The following is a 14,559-nucleotide window of genomic DNA, read 5'->3' as shown; positions in this document are numbered from 1 at the left end:
TGACAACGCACTTCCTACTCGTATGTTTGATTTCAAACCCTTCTTTGCGTCAGTCTGATAAAACTTTAGAAACGCGAGGAAAAGCAAAAATTGTTCAAATATTTAGTTGTTGGCAGTTTTTGATTATCAAACAATTAATTAAATAGTAATTAATATAATGAAGGAATGGCTTTGACAAGACTTTAAGACAATAAGTTTCATAAGACATATACTAAAGTTATTCTTAAAAGTTATACATAACCGTATATATACAAAATTGTATCACAAGCTAAGCAACACCCAGTTCGGTTTTCGCAATGGAATGGGAATTGCATAGGCTTTATTTAGTTTAAACGTACTAATACAACGATGCTTATACATGAACAATGATATGTTCATGCTTTATAGATTATGAAAAAGCGTTTTATGAAAAACAAAAACAAATAGATAAACGAGATACAAGAATTATAGAAAATCTATATTATCACCAGAAAGTATACATAAAACTAGAGAACACAAAATGCTAAAACATCAAAATTAAACGAGGGGTAAGGCAAGGGAACGTTATTACTTCATTAATCTTTGACTTGTATTGTGAAGTGATCGTGCAAGAAGCTCTGGAAAATTAATACTGCATGAATTCTGGTAAATGAAATCCCTATTAATAACCTGAGATATGTAGACGAAACTGTGTTATTAACGGAGAATATTGATGATCTTTAAGGAATAATCTAAAAAGTATTTACGGCTTGTCTAAACTATGGCTTAAACATGAACCTGGACAAAAAAAGTTTCTTATATTTGCCAAGAGACCAAATGAGAATGTCCAACTCATTATTGCTAACCAAAATATCGAACATGTGCAAAAAGACAAGTATCTTGGAACGCTAATAAAAGATATTAGTGATCTCTCCATAGAACTAAGAACACGAATTAAAGTTGCACGTGGTTCATTTATGAAAATGAAACAATTATTTTGTAATAGAACTTGAAGTATTGCAGAAGAACTGAACTATCAAATATAGAGACAAAATTACCATACCTAGGTCATGTGAAGAGAGAGACAAAATACCAGCTTCTGAAAGTTTTCATTTAAGGAAATATTATTGGAACACGTAGAGGTGGATCAGGATGAATGTTTACTAAACTCTTTCATATTAAAAACACACAAGTAGGCATTTCACACAAACGTGTTTAAACACAAACATTTGATTGATGTTGGGATTTGGTTATGGTTTATAAAATAAAACAACACTTCTTATGAAATGGTCAATTTATTCGACATCGAGAAAGACATATCAGTACTCGGTAGTTTATTTGGTTATACTTTAATCTCAGAACGTTACCCATTTAGTCTCTTCTGATTAAAATAGTAGCGAACTCGAGAGTCAGTCTTTGACCGAACGGTCTATGGTAATATAGTATTTTTTATATAAATATAATTTTAATAACAATATTGCTAATACAAATATACCATTTTCAACTATAAAAAAATGTGTCCTAAAAATTAGAGAAACGTTTAAAATTTTTCCCGCAGCTCTTTTACTACTTGACCTTTAAAATTTTTTGTTCAGATTAATTAACTACTAAAAAAATTTACAGATATGTTTCTAATTTAGATGGTGCAGTGCAGACAGTATAATAATAAACTATTTCTAAATTTTAATATAAAATATGATATGACAATGTTATCTAGTTATTAATTTATTGCGATAACAGACGATTCAATAATCTTAATAATTTTTAAGTTTATTATTGAGTTCCGACAGAAATGGATAGTCTTAAATTTATACTCTATTTAGTTTTTGGCGCATTTCTTATTCAATTAGTGTGTTTAGAACCCGCTGAGAAATGTGATCCTACGATATGTACCATTCAAACTAATTGTAGATGTTCAGATGCAAGTTCTCCTTTCACAACTCAGCTTGATGATTGGCCACAAGTAAGTATTTAGGTACAAAATTTACACCAATATATATATATATATATATATATATATATATATATATATATATATATATATACAGTAGACTCCCTCTATAACGAGAACTGAAATGGCAGACTAATTACCTCGTTATAAGCGGATCTCGTTATATCCAACAACAATAATATTGTGCATACATATGAATATGTAGTTTTCTAAAACATTAACTTTCTATAGTGAAGCCATTCGGAGCAATATAAGATGCTAATAAATATTGTTTAAATGGCGTTTTTAAAACAAAGTTGTTTACTTTTATTGTCAATGAAATGCATTAAAACAAAAAAGAGTTGTTTACTTTTACTGTCAATGATATATGCTAAAACAAAAAATCTGTATTCTGTAAATATGTATAAAGCGTATAAAGTTATTTTGTCATTCTTGACTGCTTTAAATTGTCCAGTATTCTATCTATCATATTTTCTAAAGATGTGAAACAGTTTTATGCTTCTTCATTTGCGTTTTGTCCTTGGATAAAGTTTCTGACAACCTTTAAAACACTTCCCACATCTTGTCTATTAGGACCCATATTATTAGGTGTGAATGGTCAACCCAATACAATGACACTTGTGAATCATAAATTTTACATTTCCGACTAAGAATCATAAATTGTAAGAAGTTTATTGCGGGCGGCCCGCAGTTAAAAAGGGTATTTATTTATAGCTACGGCCGGGCCAAAACGTAAAAAACACGTTTTGCAATCTTATTTTCTCTCGTTATAAGCAAATTTACCTCGCTATAAAGGGTTATAGTTCAATAGAAATTTCACGGGACATCTAATGTACCTCGTTATAAGCGAAACCTCGTAATAACCGTGTTCGTTATAAAGGGAGTATACTGTATATATATATATATATATATATATATATATATATATATATATATATATATATATATATATATATATTATTGTGATATTTAAAGTCTTGGTGCGCCAAGCAATAATTAGCTAATTAATTTTTTTGATTAATTAAAATTATTTAAATGATATGATTATGACTCTATCACAATTTTTAATTCTTTTATCTCAGGGTTAAATTCGTGCTTCAATATCTATGCTATTACATGTGAAAGGTAAGGTCCAGAGAATACCGGAATAATAAAAAACACATATGATCTAACACTATATATTGAAATAAAAATAATGAAATAATTCACACTCAAAAGTTTTCAATAAACAAATCTCATATAATGATTCTCAAAAATTTTGTTCTACATACGAGAACAATCAAATTAAATGGCATAAACAATATTAATTGAAATCTCAAAATTCCGAACTATTCTAACTCTCCTAATCAAAATATTTATATTCTTTCTAAATTAAGTGTAAAAATTGTGTTATCAATAAAAGAAAAAACTGCAGAAAACAAAATATCTCTCTCTGATGATGAGTGGTCCAAATCCTTGTTCCTTCTAGACTGTATTATCTCCTCTCAACCGCTCCCTATGTAATCAGCAATCTTACACCGATTGTTGCAAGTATATCGTCCTTAATGATCTCCTTCAAAAGCACAAATCCTTCAAATTATGATAGCCTTTTCTCCTCTCGATAAACTGAATCTCTCGTTGGCCCGAGTGAAAAATGACTCTTGGAATATCTTCTCTTTACGATAAACTGAATCTCTCGTTGGCCTGAACAGTGACTCTTGGAATATAAGTAGAGAAATATGACTTACAATATTTTGCTGCTTCAGCTCCTGTCAGATACACTAACTCCACAAAAACTCACCAACATTCAACACTACTGCTTGCTACATTTCAGGAACCGCCAGAGAACAATCCCTGTTCCTCTTACAGACTTGGAAACCAACTAACTATATCTTTTTTCTCTCCTCAATCTCGCTAAACTTTCTCCCACACACTTATCCCACCTTTTTCAATCTCCGCCAATCACAACTCGTCACAATTCCCCCATTTCTTCATTTCGATAACAAAATTTTTACCTATAATTATAAATTTCCTAAAACTTATTTACAAATACTATTTTTCTATAAATCTTAAAAAACTAACAAAAACCTCTTTCTATAATCCTCTATTGTCTTTAATCACTACACTAATGTATTTGTAAAAACCCGTTTCAATTTGTCTTTTGTTTCACTTAAACTTATGCGGGTTACTTAAGTATAACAAAGAAATGATTGATGTTAAGCTTACATTTTGTTTGGTACAGGTAATTCAAGGATTTAATAACTTTCCTTCTCCGAAATGTTTGTTGGATATTATCCTACTTATCTGAATTATTTTAATTTTTTGTTGAACTTTGAAATATTTTAACCAAACCAATATTTTCTTGATTTTACATATCATAACAAATCCCCGCCATTTGATCTGCCGAAAACTCTTTGTTAAATTTTAAAATGACAAAAGTTTTCTAGGATCAAATTATTTCACTATGTTATTAAAATCTACTTATGATACTGACAAATGTCGTGAATGTTCAAATACCCCGTATATTTCCTGTCTTTATACGGGATTGGATATATTTTCGTTTTAAATTTTTCCAAGTATTTTCCCTTAAAAGAAAGTTCATAATTTTTAACCACTTGATTTACTTTATTAACAAAATCTCCATGGTTTCCTAAAATCTTCTCTATTTCCTTCTCCATGTTTTTTCCACAATTTATTTTTCTTTCATCCACCTTTTGTTCACATGTGTTCACTGTCCATAATACTTCTTCACAAAATTCTGGATTCTCGTCCATCAGTGCCATTTTTTCTTCTGTTTTCTTTTTATCCTCTAATTCCCTTTGGTATTCCGAGCACCATGTTTCTATTCCTTTCATTTCTCTGATGATACCTTCTTTTTCTTCCTGCTTCCATTCTGTTTTATCGTCGGTTGCCAACAATTCTTCTGTACCTTCTATTTCCTGTTTTTCTCTGGTCTCCATCTTATTTTCCTGCTTTCTTTTCGAACTCTTCTTCTTTTTCTTCCTTCTCTTTTTCTTTTCTGTTAGATCTTGTTCTTGTACTTTCGGTTTATCCTCTACAGTCATATCGATTTCTTTGCGTTTTTCCTGTGCATTGATCCTTCCAGAATTTGTTTTCCTATCTGTTTGCTTTTCTTCTCCTGTGTTGTCTGGTTCTGCTCTGATTTCCAGTTTATTTTCCGAAAAATTTATGGTGATATCTTTTTTCCTCAATTCATCAATTCCCGCTATCATATCATGATTTAAATCTTCAATCACCACACATTTCATAATATGGAATTTGTTTCCCACTCTTATCTGTACTCCCAAGCCTTCGTTTACTGTCGTCAAATTTTTATTGTTTGCACCCACTAAATCAACCCTAGGAATCTTATACACAAATCTGTCCAAATTTAATTCTTTTACTAGTTTTTTATTGATTAGCGATATCTCCGATCCAGAATCAATCACAATTTTAATCGCTTTATGTTTTATAAATGCATCTAAAAATATTAGATTAGAATTATAAATTTGTCTGTCGTTTCCTATTGCTACATGATTCATCTCCCTTCTATTTTGTTGTTGGAAGCTCTGGTTATTTCTATCGCCCCTTTGTTCGTTAGTATTCCTATTCGGAGGATTTTGTGCATCTCTATTCCTGTTGTGATTTTCATATGTTCTCTGTTGTGTGTCATTCCTGTTATCGTAATTTTGTTGTCTATTGTAATTATTGTAATTTCTCGGCCTATATTCGTTTGTTGATCTGGGATGTCGGTTTCTCTGGTGATAATTTGATGAATACCTTCTTTCCGCTCCATTATATTGGTCATGTTGTCTTCTATTTCTCATTTCTTTTCTTTTCGCTTCTTTTAATTGAAGGAATTGGCACAAACTATCAATATCTTGATAGTTTCTCAAAATCACGTGATCTTCCAACGTTTCCTCAAAATGTCTGCTGATCATTTCTACCAGCTGTTCGGTAGAATATTTGTATTCTAGATATTTTGAATTGTTATATATCTGCAAAGCATATCTTTCTTCAGATATTCCCATTTTTTCGTGATATTTTCCATTCTGTAGCTCTTGGTTGATTTCTCTCTGTTTATTTTTCCCCCAGAAATAGTTGAGAAATTTATTTTCAAAATCTGTCCAATTTTCAAACTCATCTTCCTTGCTTTCATACCATAACGCTGCTCCTTCTTTCAAATGGTTTCTAATTGTTTCTTTGCAATCGTCAAAATATCTAATATGTTGTAATTTGGTTTTCAAATTTTTAACAAACGGTACTGGGTGTGTTTTCCGAATATCCCCGCCAAACTGTATTTTTATGTCACCCGGACTTTGGATGAGTACTTCTCTCCTGTCTCCCATCTCTCGTTGTTTTCTGATATCCTCAATTTGTTTTTCTATTTCTTTCTTGTCTTCTTGTAAAGCCATTTCAAATTTTGTTTCTAACTGTTCTAATTCCTTTTTCTGTACAGTCTTAATATCTTTCATTTTAGTTTCTATTTCTTCTCTCTGCATCTCTAGTTCCTTTCTCTGGCAATTTTGTATCTCCTTCATTGTATTTTGGATATCTTTAATCTCTGTCTCTTGTTTTGCATTCTTTATGGTTATTTCTTCTATCTGTTGTATCAGTTCTTTCTTTATCCCCTCAACACATCCTTTAATTTCTTGTTCATAGTTTTCCAAACGCTTCTCTATATTCCTGTTATTTAGTTCTATTGCTTGCCTTGTTTCCCGTTGGTTTTCTTCCATTGTTTGTTTCGTTTCAATTTGGTTTTTTTCCATTTTTAGTGATGTTTCTTGTTGATTTCTATCCATTTTCTGTGACTGGAGTTGCATTAGTTGTAATATTTTATCTATTCCTGATAGTTCTTTTCTCTCCTCAACTATTGTCACATTTCCTTCATTATCCGATACTTCTTCCAAAATTGTTTCATCTTCTCTGTTATCCTCCTTCCTTTCCTGCATTTTACTTTGACTCCTTGTGGTCGACATGTTGTTTCTTTTCGTTAATGTTTTTGTCCCCGCCAAATGTGAAATTTTACCACACTCTATATGTTTCAGAACACGACAATATTTCTCCCCAAATGTATTAAATTTTCACGACAAATATCAAATATGCAATCAGTAAAATTCAAATAATTCAAAATAAATATCAAATGTACGATTGGTAAAGAAAATAAAATCAAATAATTCAATAGCAGTAAATATCCACTAACTACGATCAATCAATAAATCAAATTTATATTCCCTGGAAAAATTGTCAAAATACTTTCAAATTCAAATTCCCTCAATGTTATATGTTTTTATCTCTGGATCACCTGTACTTATTCCAGATCTCTTTCCCTTCCTTCAAATGTAAAGCTGCGATATTTTCAAGCCCCACGTTTAGGAAGCCAGTTATTGTGATATTTAAAGTCTTGGTGCGCCAAGCAATAATTAGCTAATTAATTTTTTTGATTAATTAAAATTATTTAAATGATATGATTATGACTCTATCACAATTTTTAATTCTTTTATCTCAGGGTTAAATTCGTGCTTCAATATCTATGCTATTACATGTGAAAGGTAAGGTCCAGAGAATACCGGAATAATAAAAAACACATATGATCTAACACTATATATTGAAATAAAAATAATGAAATAATTCACACTCAAAAGTTTTCAATAAACAAATCTCATATAATGATTCTCAAAAATTTTGTTCTACATACGAGAACAATCAAATTAAATGGCATAAACAATATTAATTGAAATCTCAAAATTCCGAACTATTCTAACTCTCCTAATCAAAATATTTATATCCTTTCTAAATTAAGTGTAAAAATTGTGTTATCAATAAAAGAAAAAACTGCAGAAAACAAAATATCTCTCTCTGATGATGAGTGGTCCAAATCCTTGTTCCTTCTAGACTGTATTATCTCCTCTCAACCGCTCCCTATGTAATCAGCAATCTTACACCGATTGTTGCAAGTATATCGTCCTTAATGATCTCCTTCAAAAGCACAAATCCTTCAAATTATGATAGCCTTTTCTCCTCTCGATAAACTGAATCTCTCGTTGGCCCGAGTGAAAAATGACTCTTGGAATATCTTCTCTTTACGATAAACTGAATCTCTCGTTGGCCTGAACAGTGACTCTTGGAATATAAGTAGAGAAATATGACTTACAATATTTTGCTGCTTCAGCTCCTGTCAGATACACTAACTCCACAAAAACTCACCAACATTCAACACTACTGCTTGCTACATTTCAGGAACCGCCAGAGAACAATCCCTGTTCCTCTTACAGACTTGGAAACCAACTAACTATATCTTTTTTCTCTCCTCAATCTCGCTAAACTTTCTCCCACACACTTATCCCACCTTTTTCAATCTCCGCCAATCACAACTCGTCACAATTCCCCCATTTCTTCATTTCGATAACAAAATTTTTACCTATAATTATAAATTTCCTAAAACTTATTTACAAATACTATTTTTCTATAAATCTTAAAAAACTAACAAAAACCTCTTTCTATAATCCTCTATTGTCTTTAATCACTACACTAATGTATTTGTAAAAACCCGTTTCAATTTGTCTTTTGTTTCACTTAAACTTATGCGGGTTACTTAAGTATAACAAAGAAATGATTGATGTAAAGCTTACATTTTGTTTGGTACAGGTAATTCAAGGATTTAATAACTTTCCTTCTCCGAAATGTTTGTTGGATATTATCCTACTTATCTGAATTATTTTAATTTTTTGTTGAACTTTGAAATATTTTAACCAAACCAATATTTTCTTGATTTTACATATCATAACAATATATATATATATATATATATATATATATATATATATATATATATATATATATATATTAAGGATTCTAAAGTTGATAGTTAATATTAACTTTTTTGTTTTAATCAGCAATTTAAGAAGATAAAGAAATAAATAACTTGTAGAATAAACGGTCCGGTCTATTTTTTTATAATAAATTTCTTTACATCCATAACAAATGCTATGATAAAGAATAATCATCATCATTCCAGCTTTAAAATCCTGTGTGGGATCTGACCTCCTTAAAAATTTCTCTCCCGTAGGCGTAGTTCCTCCATCCATTGCCTTCCTCCGTAAAGCAGGTATTCTGATTCCCATAGCACGGAATCTTGATAACATCTAACACGGTTCTAGGGATCGTCCTGGGTCTTCCTTTTCTTTTCTGACCAATGGGTTTATCAAGGAGCGTTTTTCTAGCTGGATCATTTTGTTCCGTCCGCATTACATGCCCTACCCATCTCAGACGTCATATCGTAGTATATTTTAAGATATGTGGTTCGTGGTATATTCTATAAAGTTCAAATTTTCTATTTTTGTTGAGAATAAACCACAATGTTACTTTAAAATTAATGATATTTGAACACTTTGCTCAACTATTGAGGTATTTTGCGGTTCTTAAGTACCTATCCTATACCTATATTAAAGCGTATGAATAGAGAACGTGAGCTCACAGAAATTGTCAAGAAGCGTAAAACGTCTTATCTTGGACACATATTTAGACACGACAGGTATAACTTCCTTCAGCTTATTATAGAAGGGAAAATAGAAGGCAGACGCGGCCCGGATAGAAGACAAATGACCTGGCTGCGCAACATCAAAGATTGGACAGGATTAGACTTTCAAAGTTTAATAAGGAAAGCCCAAAATAGGGAAGACTTTGCAGAGGTCATCGCCAACCTTCGCTAAGAACACGGCACGTAAAGAAGAAAAAGAAGAAGAAGAAGTACCTATCCAACTGAATTTTCCAAATCCTGCCCATGCCAGACTTGCTCTTCTAGTAATTTCTGCACAAGTTTCAGGATTTTTCCTTTGTAGATATATTCTTCGACGTGTTCGATATTATTGTCCTTATAATTATACGTCTAGGGTTGTGTGTGTTTGTCATTGTTTTTGAATTTGTTACATTCATTTTTAGGCCCTCATATTGGGAGCTGTCTACAAGTTCCTCCATCATAGTTTGTAGTTCCTTGAATGTGCTTGCTATAATCACGATACTTGCTATAATCAGTCAATTACGTGATAATTTGAAAATTTTACACATCGAAAATAAGAACTTCATACAGTCAATGGGTATTAATAAAATAAAAGAATAAAATAATGAAAAAATATCTTTCTAGAGTTAATAATAAATATTATGAACATGTAACAATATTCTAAACAAATTAATTATTAATGAATATTTTTTTTAGTTTATTACTCTAACTTTTGACGACCACATGACGGAGCAAATGTTAGATGACGTTTACTTGCCATTATTGATACATTTAGTCAATCCTGATGCAAGACCAATTAGTGCCACGTTTTTTATTCCACATGATAATACCAACTATCAAGCTGTCAATGAGATATACAATTTTGGATTTGAAGTGGGGGTAAATTCCATAACGTAAGTATATTGTTTCTATGAGTTAACAATTTATATTGGGCAGTTAAAAAGAAAAAACAATATTTACTTAGATTCTGGACAAATGCTCCATAAAACAACAGCCAACTTTATTAAATTAAATATTATTTGAATTAAATGTTTTGATTATTACGTAAAGATTAATGTGAGTTATTATGCATACCCTCTTTCGAAGTAAGACTGTTTAAAATTTATTTCTTCTTTTACACATAATATACGATTAACTTTTTGTTTTAGAAAAAATACCTCACCTGCTTATTGGAAAAGTGCATCCGAAGAAACATTGATTGAAGAATTTAAAGGTCAAAAGCATATTTTATCACATTTTGCTAATATACCTATCAACGAAATACAAGGAGTTAGAACTCCCCAATTTACACTCGCGGGTGATGACTCTATAAAGGCTTACCGTGAAGCAAATTTTACGTACGATAATTCTTGGCTTTCATCAACGCCCTTATTTCCGTACACCTTAGATTATAAATCTACGCAAGCATGTAGCTCCGATAGCTTATGCCCCAATGAAGCTTTTCCAGGATTTTGGGTGTTACCAGTTAACACAATAAAGGGCATGGACGGCAAGGAATGTACTTATTTATCCAAATGTGGAATTCAGTAAGTAAACTGTTTCTTCTCTTTTAAATATCACAAACATTGCTTAAAATAAAAAGGAAAAATAGAGATTAGGAATTCTCCATAAAGAACTTCTTACAACATCGTTTCTCCATAAATGTTTCTTTCGCTAATACCATTCATCAACGAAGTACGAAGTACGTCAGCACTTACAATAAGTTGTTTCATATTTTGTAAAAAAAAACACAAAATACTTAACACTACCAATTTAGCGCAAACAGTTTTAAATTATTTATAACTCAAAACGATCAAGTTTAGAGAAAAACTACAGGAGATTCATATCATTTTCATATTTTGTTCAGAATGATCCAGAAAATTAAAAAAAAATTGGCCAGTCCGAAAAAATTGATTGTTACAATTTGTTTAAAAAAGATTGTTTAAAAATGTTGAACAACTTTTCGCCTAGGCGACCTCTTGAACCCTATTATGGCGCATCTCAGGAAAGTGATTATGCAAAAAAATCTCATGAGAATATTTTTCCGAACGAACCCGAACTTTTCGCCTTGTCTATTTAGATATTAAACATTAGAAACAACCTGCTCTAGCAGGCGTCTCAACGGAAAACCGGAAGAGACAAACAAACTTTTATTTGAGAGGAGATATTTATATCGAAAATAAATAGAATATAGTTTCCTGTTTTATTAATAATTGTAACAAAAATAATGAGAGATTATTGGTGATAATATGATAAAACTTTAACACAAAGTACATTTGCTTGTTATACCTTTCTTATGTTTTATGTGTTTGATTTATTGCAGGGATAGAGCTTCTCTGATCTCTAATTGGCTTACTAATGAAGTAGATAAATTGAGAAGCACAACCAAGGCTCCACTGACCTTAAACATCGATTCAGAATTTTTCACAGGCTTTAAAAACACTTATACGGGACTAGCTACTTTCTTGAAAAATATGAGGACGAGACTGGATGTATTTCTTGTATCACATAGTCAGGTAATTATTTGAAAGAAAGCTTAAAGTCTTTATTTTATTTACATTCTAATTGAATGAGCACAATGATTGGTGTTAGAAGATAAAATTCAAGAAGTTGATCTATAAGTTTATTAGTTGATTACTTCCATCTCATACTTGTTTGAGAGACTAGATCTGCAAATTATGTTTAAATATTACCTACAGTTAAACTGGACCCGATGTCTTTGATGCTTTAATTACTTATTAACTAATTACAACATTTCTCCAGTTTTGTACTCTTAACAATCCCAAGTCACAGAATAATAATCAATCAGAATGGCCACTCTGCTTGAAAAAATAAGTACGCGCATCTCGTTCGCGCAGACGGAATCAGCCATGTTTTAGTCGGAACCAGTGCTGTTCAGTGACATTTTATCTTGTGTGCATAGAAATATTAACCAGGTTTAATTTATTTACGGCAACTATAGACATAATATACACTATTTTATTCGTACTTTTAGTTGAAGAATAGATTAAATTATTTGAAATGTACTAAATTATTAATCTCTAAAAATTTAAATTACAGTTCTGTCGTAGCTTGTCACAAATTTCTTAATTCGAGTCTTTGTTTCCATTTAAAATATGGCGATTGCGTGGTGACAAACTTCAAAGGCGGCATCTGAGAGTGGGCATTCTGATTGTTATTTATATATATTCATCTTAGTCTTTGAACTTTCGCAATATTTGAAATTTTTTGTTGTCCATATATTTTCATTATTTCATTATTTGTTCTTCTTCTCCAGATATACTTATCGTTCGGCTTATATGCTCCATGATCCATGCTCCAGATATGTCCATATACGTCTATATATTCTTCTGAATATCTTTCGCTCCCATCTGTCTAGCTTCCGTTTTATAATTTTGCGTAAGATCCAGGTCTTGCTAACATAAAGCACCGTTGGTTGAATAACCGTTGTATATATTCTTCTTTTTGCTCCTCTGTATATTTTCTTTGATCTCCACATCTTATTTAGAGTTCCAGCGCTTTTACTACCTTAAGCCGTTCTTTTTTCGATTTCTGGAGTCTCTTCATTTCTATTTGTTAACGTTACTCCCAAATAATCGAACTGTCCAACTATCTCAAAGTTATGTTCCTTATCTGGCACAGATACTTTCCAAAACTATCCTAAATGTTCATTATTTCATCTCATCTCCATATACTTTGTTTCCTTTTGATTTACTTCCAGCCCATACTCGCTGACAGTTCTCTTTAGTCTTTTAAAAGTTTCTCTTAATTCTGTTGGTCTTTTTGTTATTAGGGCAAGGTCGTCCGCGTATGCTACGCATTGATGTCTGTGGTGGTAGATTGAGCCTTTAGTGTGTATATAGATTTCTTTTAGAATTCTTTTCAGTATTAGATTTAAAAATACAGTAGACAGAGGGTCACCTTGTCGTAGGTCTCTACTGATATTAAGGCTGTCAGAGACATTATTTTCTATCAGAAATTTACTTTTGGTGTCATTCTGGAGGGACTTTTAGGAGGACTTTTTTTGGAGGGAGTTAATCGTATTATTTTATCCAAAAAGTTAAAATATATTAATGTGTCGATAACGTTATGATTGTGTCATATGCTTGTCGAAAATGAATTAACAATATGTTCAGTGACAGATTGAATTCATATAAACTAGCCAGGATCGGTTTACTTGTAAAAATTTGGTCTATTTTATGTTTACCCTAGATATTTATGTCTTTCGGATAGACTTTAGCATCCACTATCGAGCCTGTTGTGTCGAACCTTTATTCACCAAGTACTTAAACATTTTCCTCGCTGCGCCTCTTACAATGGCAAAAACACATAAAATTTAAGCTGTTTATGACGCAATTTCTCCAGATAACATTAATTATCTTAAGTAGTCACAGCCTTCCTCGCGAAATTGAGAAGTCAAAGATTAAAGATACATAAATTATAAATATAGTATCTATCTCTTTATATCATCTATACTCATATATCTTCAATTTTTTTTTCAGCTAATCCTTTATATGTCAAATCCCAGAAATAAAACTTCATATAAATCGGACTATTTCACCGATTCGACTCTATGCTATCACAATTTATGTAATCTAAAGAAAGGAGACGAAACGAGAAATATGGATTGCTGTGCGGATTGTCCAGATGTTTATCCATGGCTTGGAAACCCTGACGGTAACAAGACAGTTGATTAAGGTTGTCAGATTAAATGTTGTACTAACAAATAAAGAAGATGTTTAATTTATGTAGGTATTTATTTCCCCACAATTACTGCGTATTAAGTAGTATCCTGACGACAAACGAAGAAATAAATGTTGAGGAGGAAGAGGTAAAGGAAGCATTAGGGAAATTAAAAAATAGAAAATCACCAGGGGAGGACAGAATCCCGAACGAACTCCTAAAGTACGGAGGACCAGATCTGACCAAACAGCTACTAAAACTAATTCAACAAATAATAAACAGAATGAAATTATAACACTAGCAGAAGCACAATAAGATGTTAGATCGAAAAGATCGTGGACTGATGCTATATTTATAATAAACCAATTGCAAGAGAAATCGCTAGAATACAACAAACCGGCATATTCATGTTTCGTGGATCTGAAAAAGGCATTTGATTGAAGGGTCACATTAAGGGACGTTATCCACTTATTGTACGCAAGATAGATAC

General features: G+C 31.5%; 1 protein-coding gene across 1 annotated transcript; it reads left to right on the top strand.

Annotated features, from left to right (window-relative positions):
- Positions 1 to 1,690: 1,690 nt before the first annotated feature.
- LOC140438184 (chitin deacetylase 7-like) lies at positions 1,691 to 14,133 on the top strand. The gene is made up of 5 exons (XM_072527894.1): positions 1,691 to 1,921; positions 10,104 to 10,300; positions 10,556 to 10,933; positions 11,710 to 11,902; positions 13,889 to 14,133. The coding sequence occupies exons 1-5, from the start codon at positions 1,751 to 1,753 to the stop codon at positions 14,081 to 14,083; spliced, it is 1,134 nt and encodes a 377-aa protein (XP_072383995.1). The 5' UTR covers positions 1,691 to 1,750; the 3' UTR covers positions 14,084 to 14,133.
- Positions 14,134 to 14,559: the final 426 nt, after the last annotated feature.

Source organism: Diabrotica undecimpunctata, chromosome 4, assembly GCF_040954645.1.
Source record: "Diabrotica undecimpunctata isolate CICGRU chromosome 4, icDiaUnde3, whole genome shotgun sequence".
In the NCBI taxonomy this organism is placed as follows: domain Eukaryota; kingdom Metazoa; phylum Arthropoda; class Insecta; order Coleoptera; family Chrysomelidae; genus Diabrotica; species Diabrotica undecimpunctata.
Note: the sequence above shows the minus strand (reverse complement) of the source record. Positions and strands in the feature narration are given on the sequence as shown.

Excerpts from the sequence above, each read along its gene's own strand:
- LOC140438184 (XM_072527894.1), top strand. The coding sequence starts at position 1,751 with ATGGATAGTCTTAAATTTATACTCTATTTAGTTTTTGGCGCATTTCTT. Across the intron at positions 10,934-11,709 it reads TTATCCAAATGTGGAATTCA|GGATAGAGCTTCTCTGATCT; the intron begins GTAAGTAAACTG and ends GATTTATTGCAG. Across the intron at positions 11,903-13,888 it reads TTCTTGTATCACATAGTCAG|CTAATCCTTTATATGTCAAA; the intron begins GTAATTATTTGA and ends TTTTTTTTTCAG.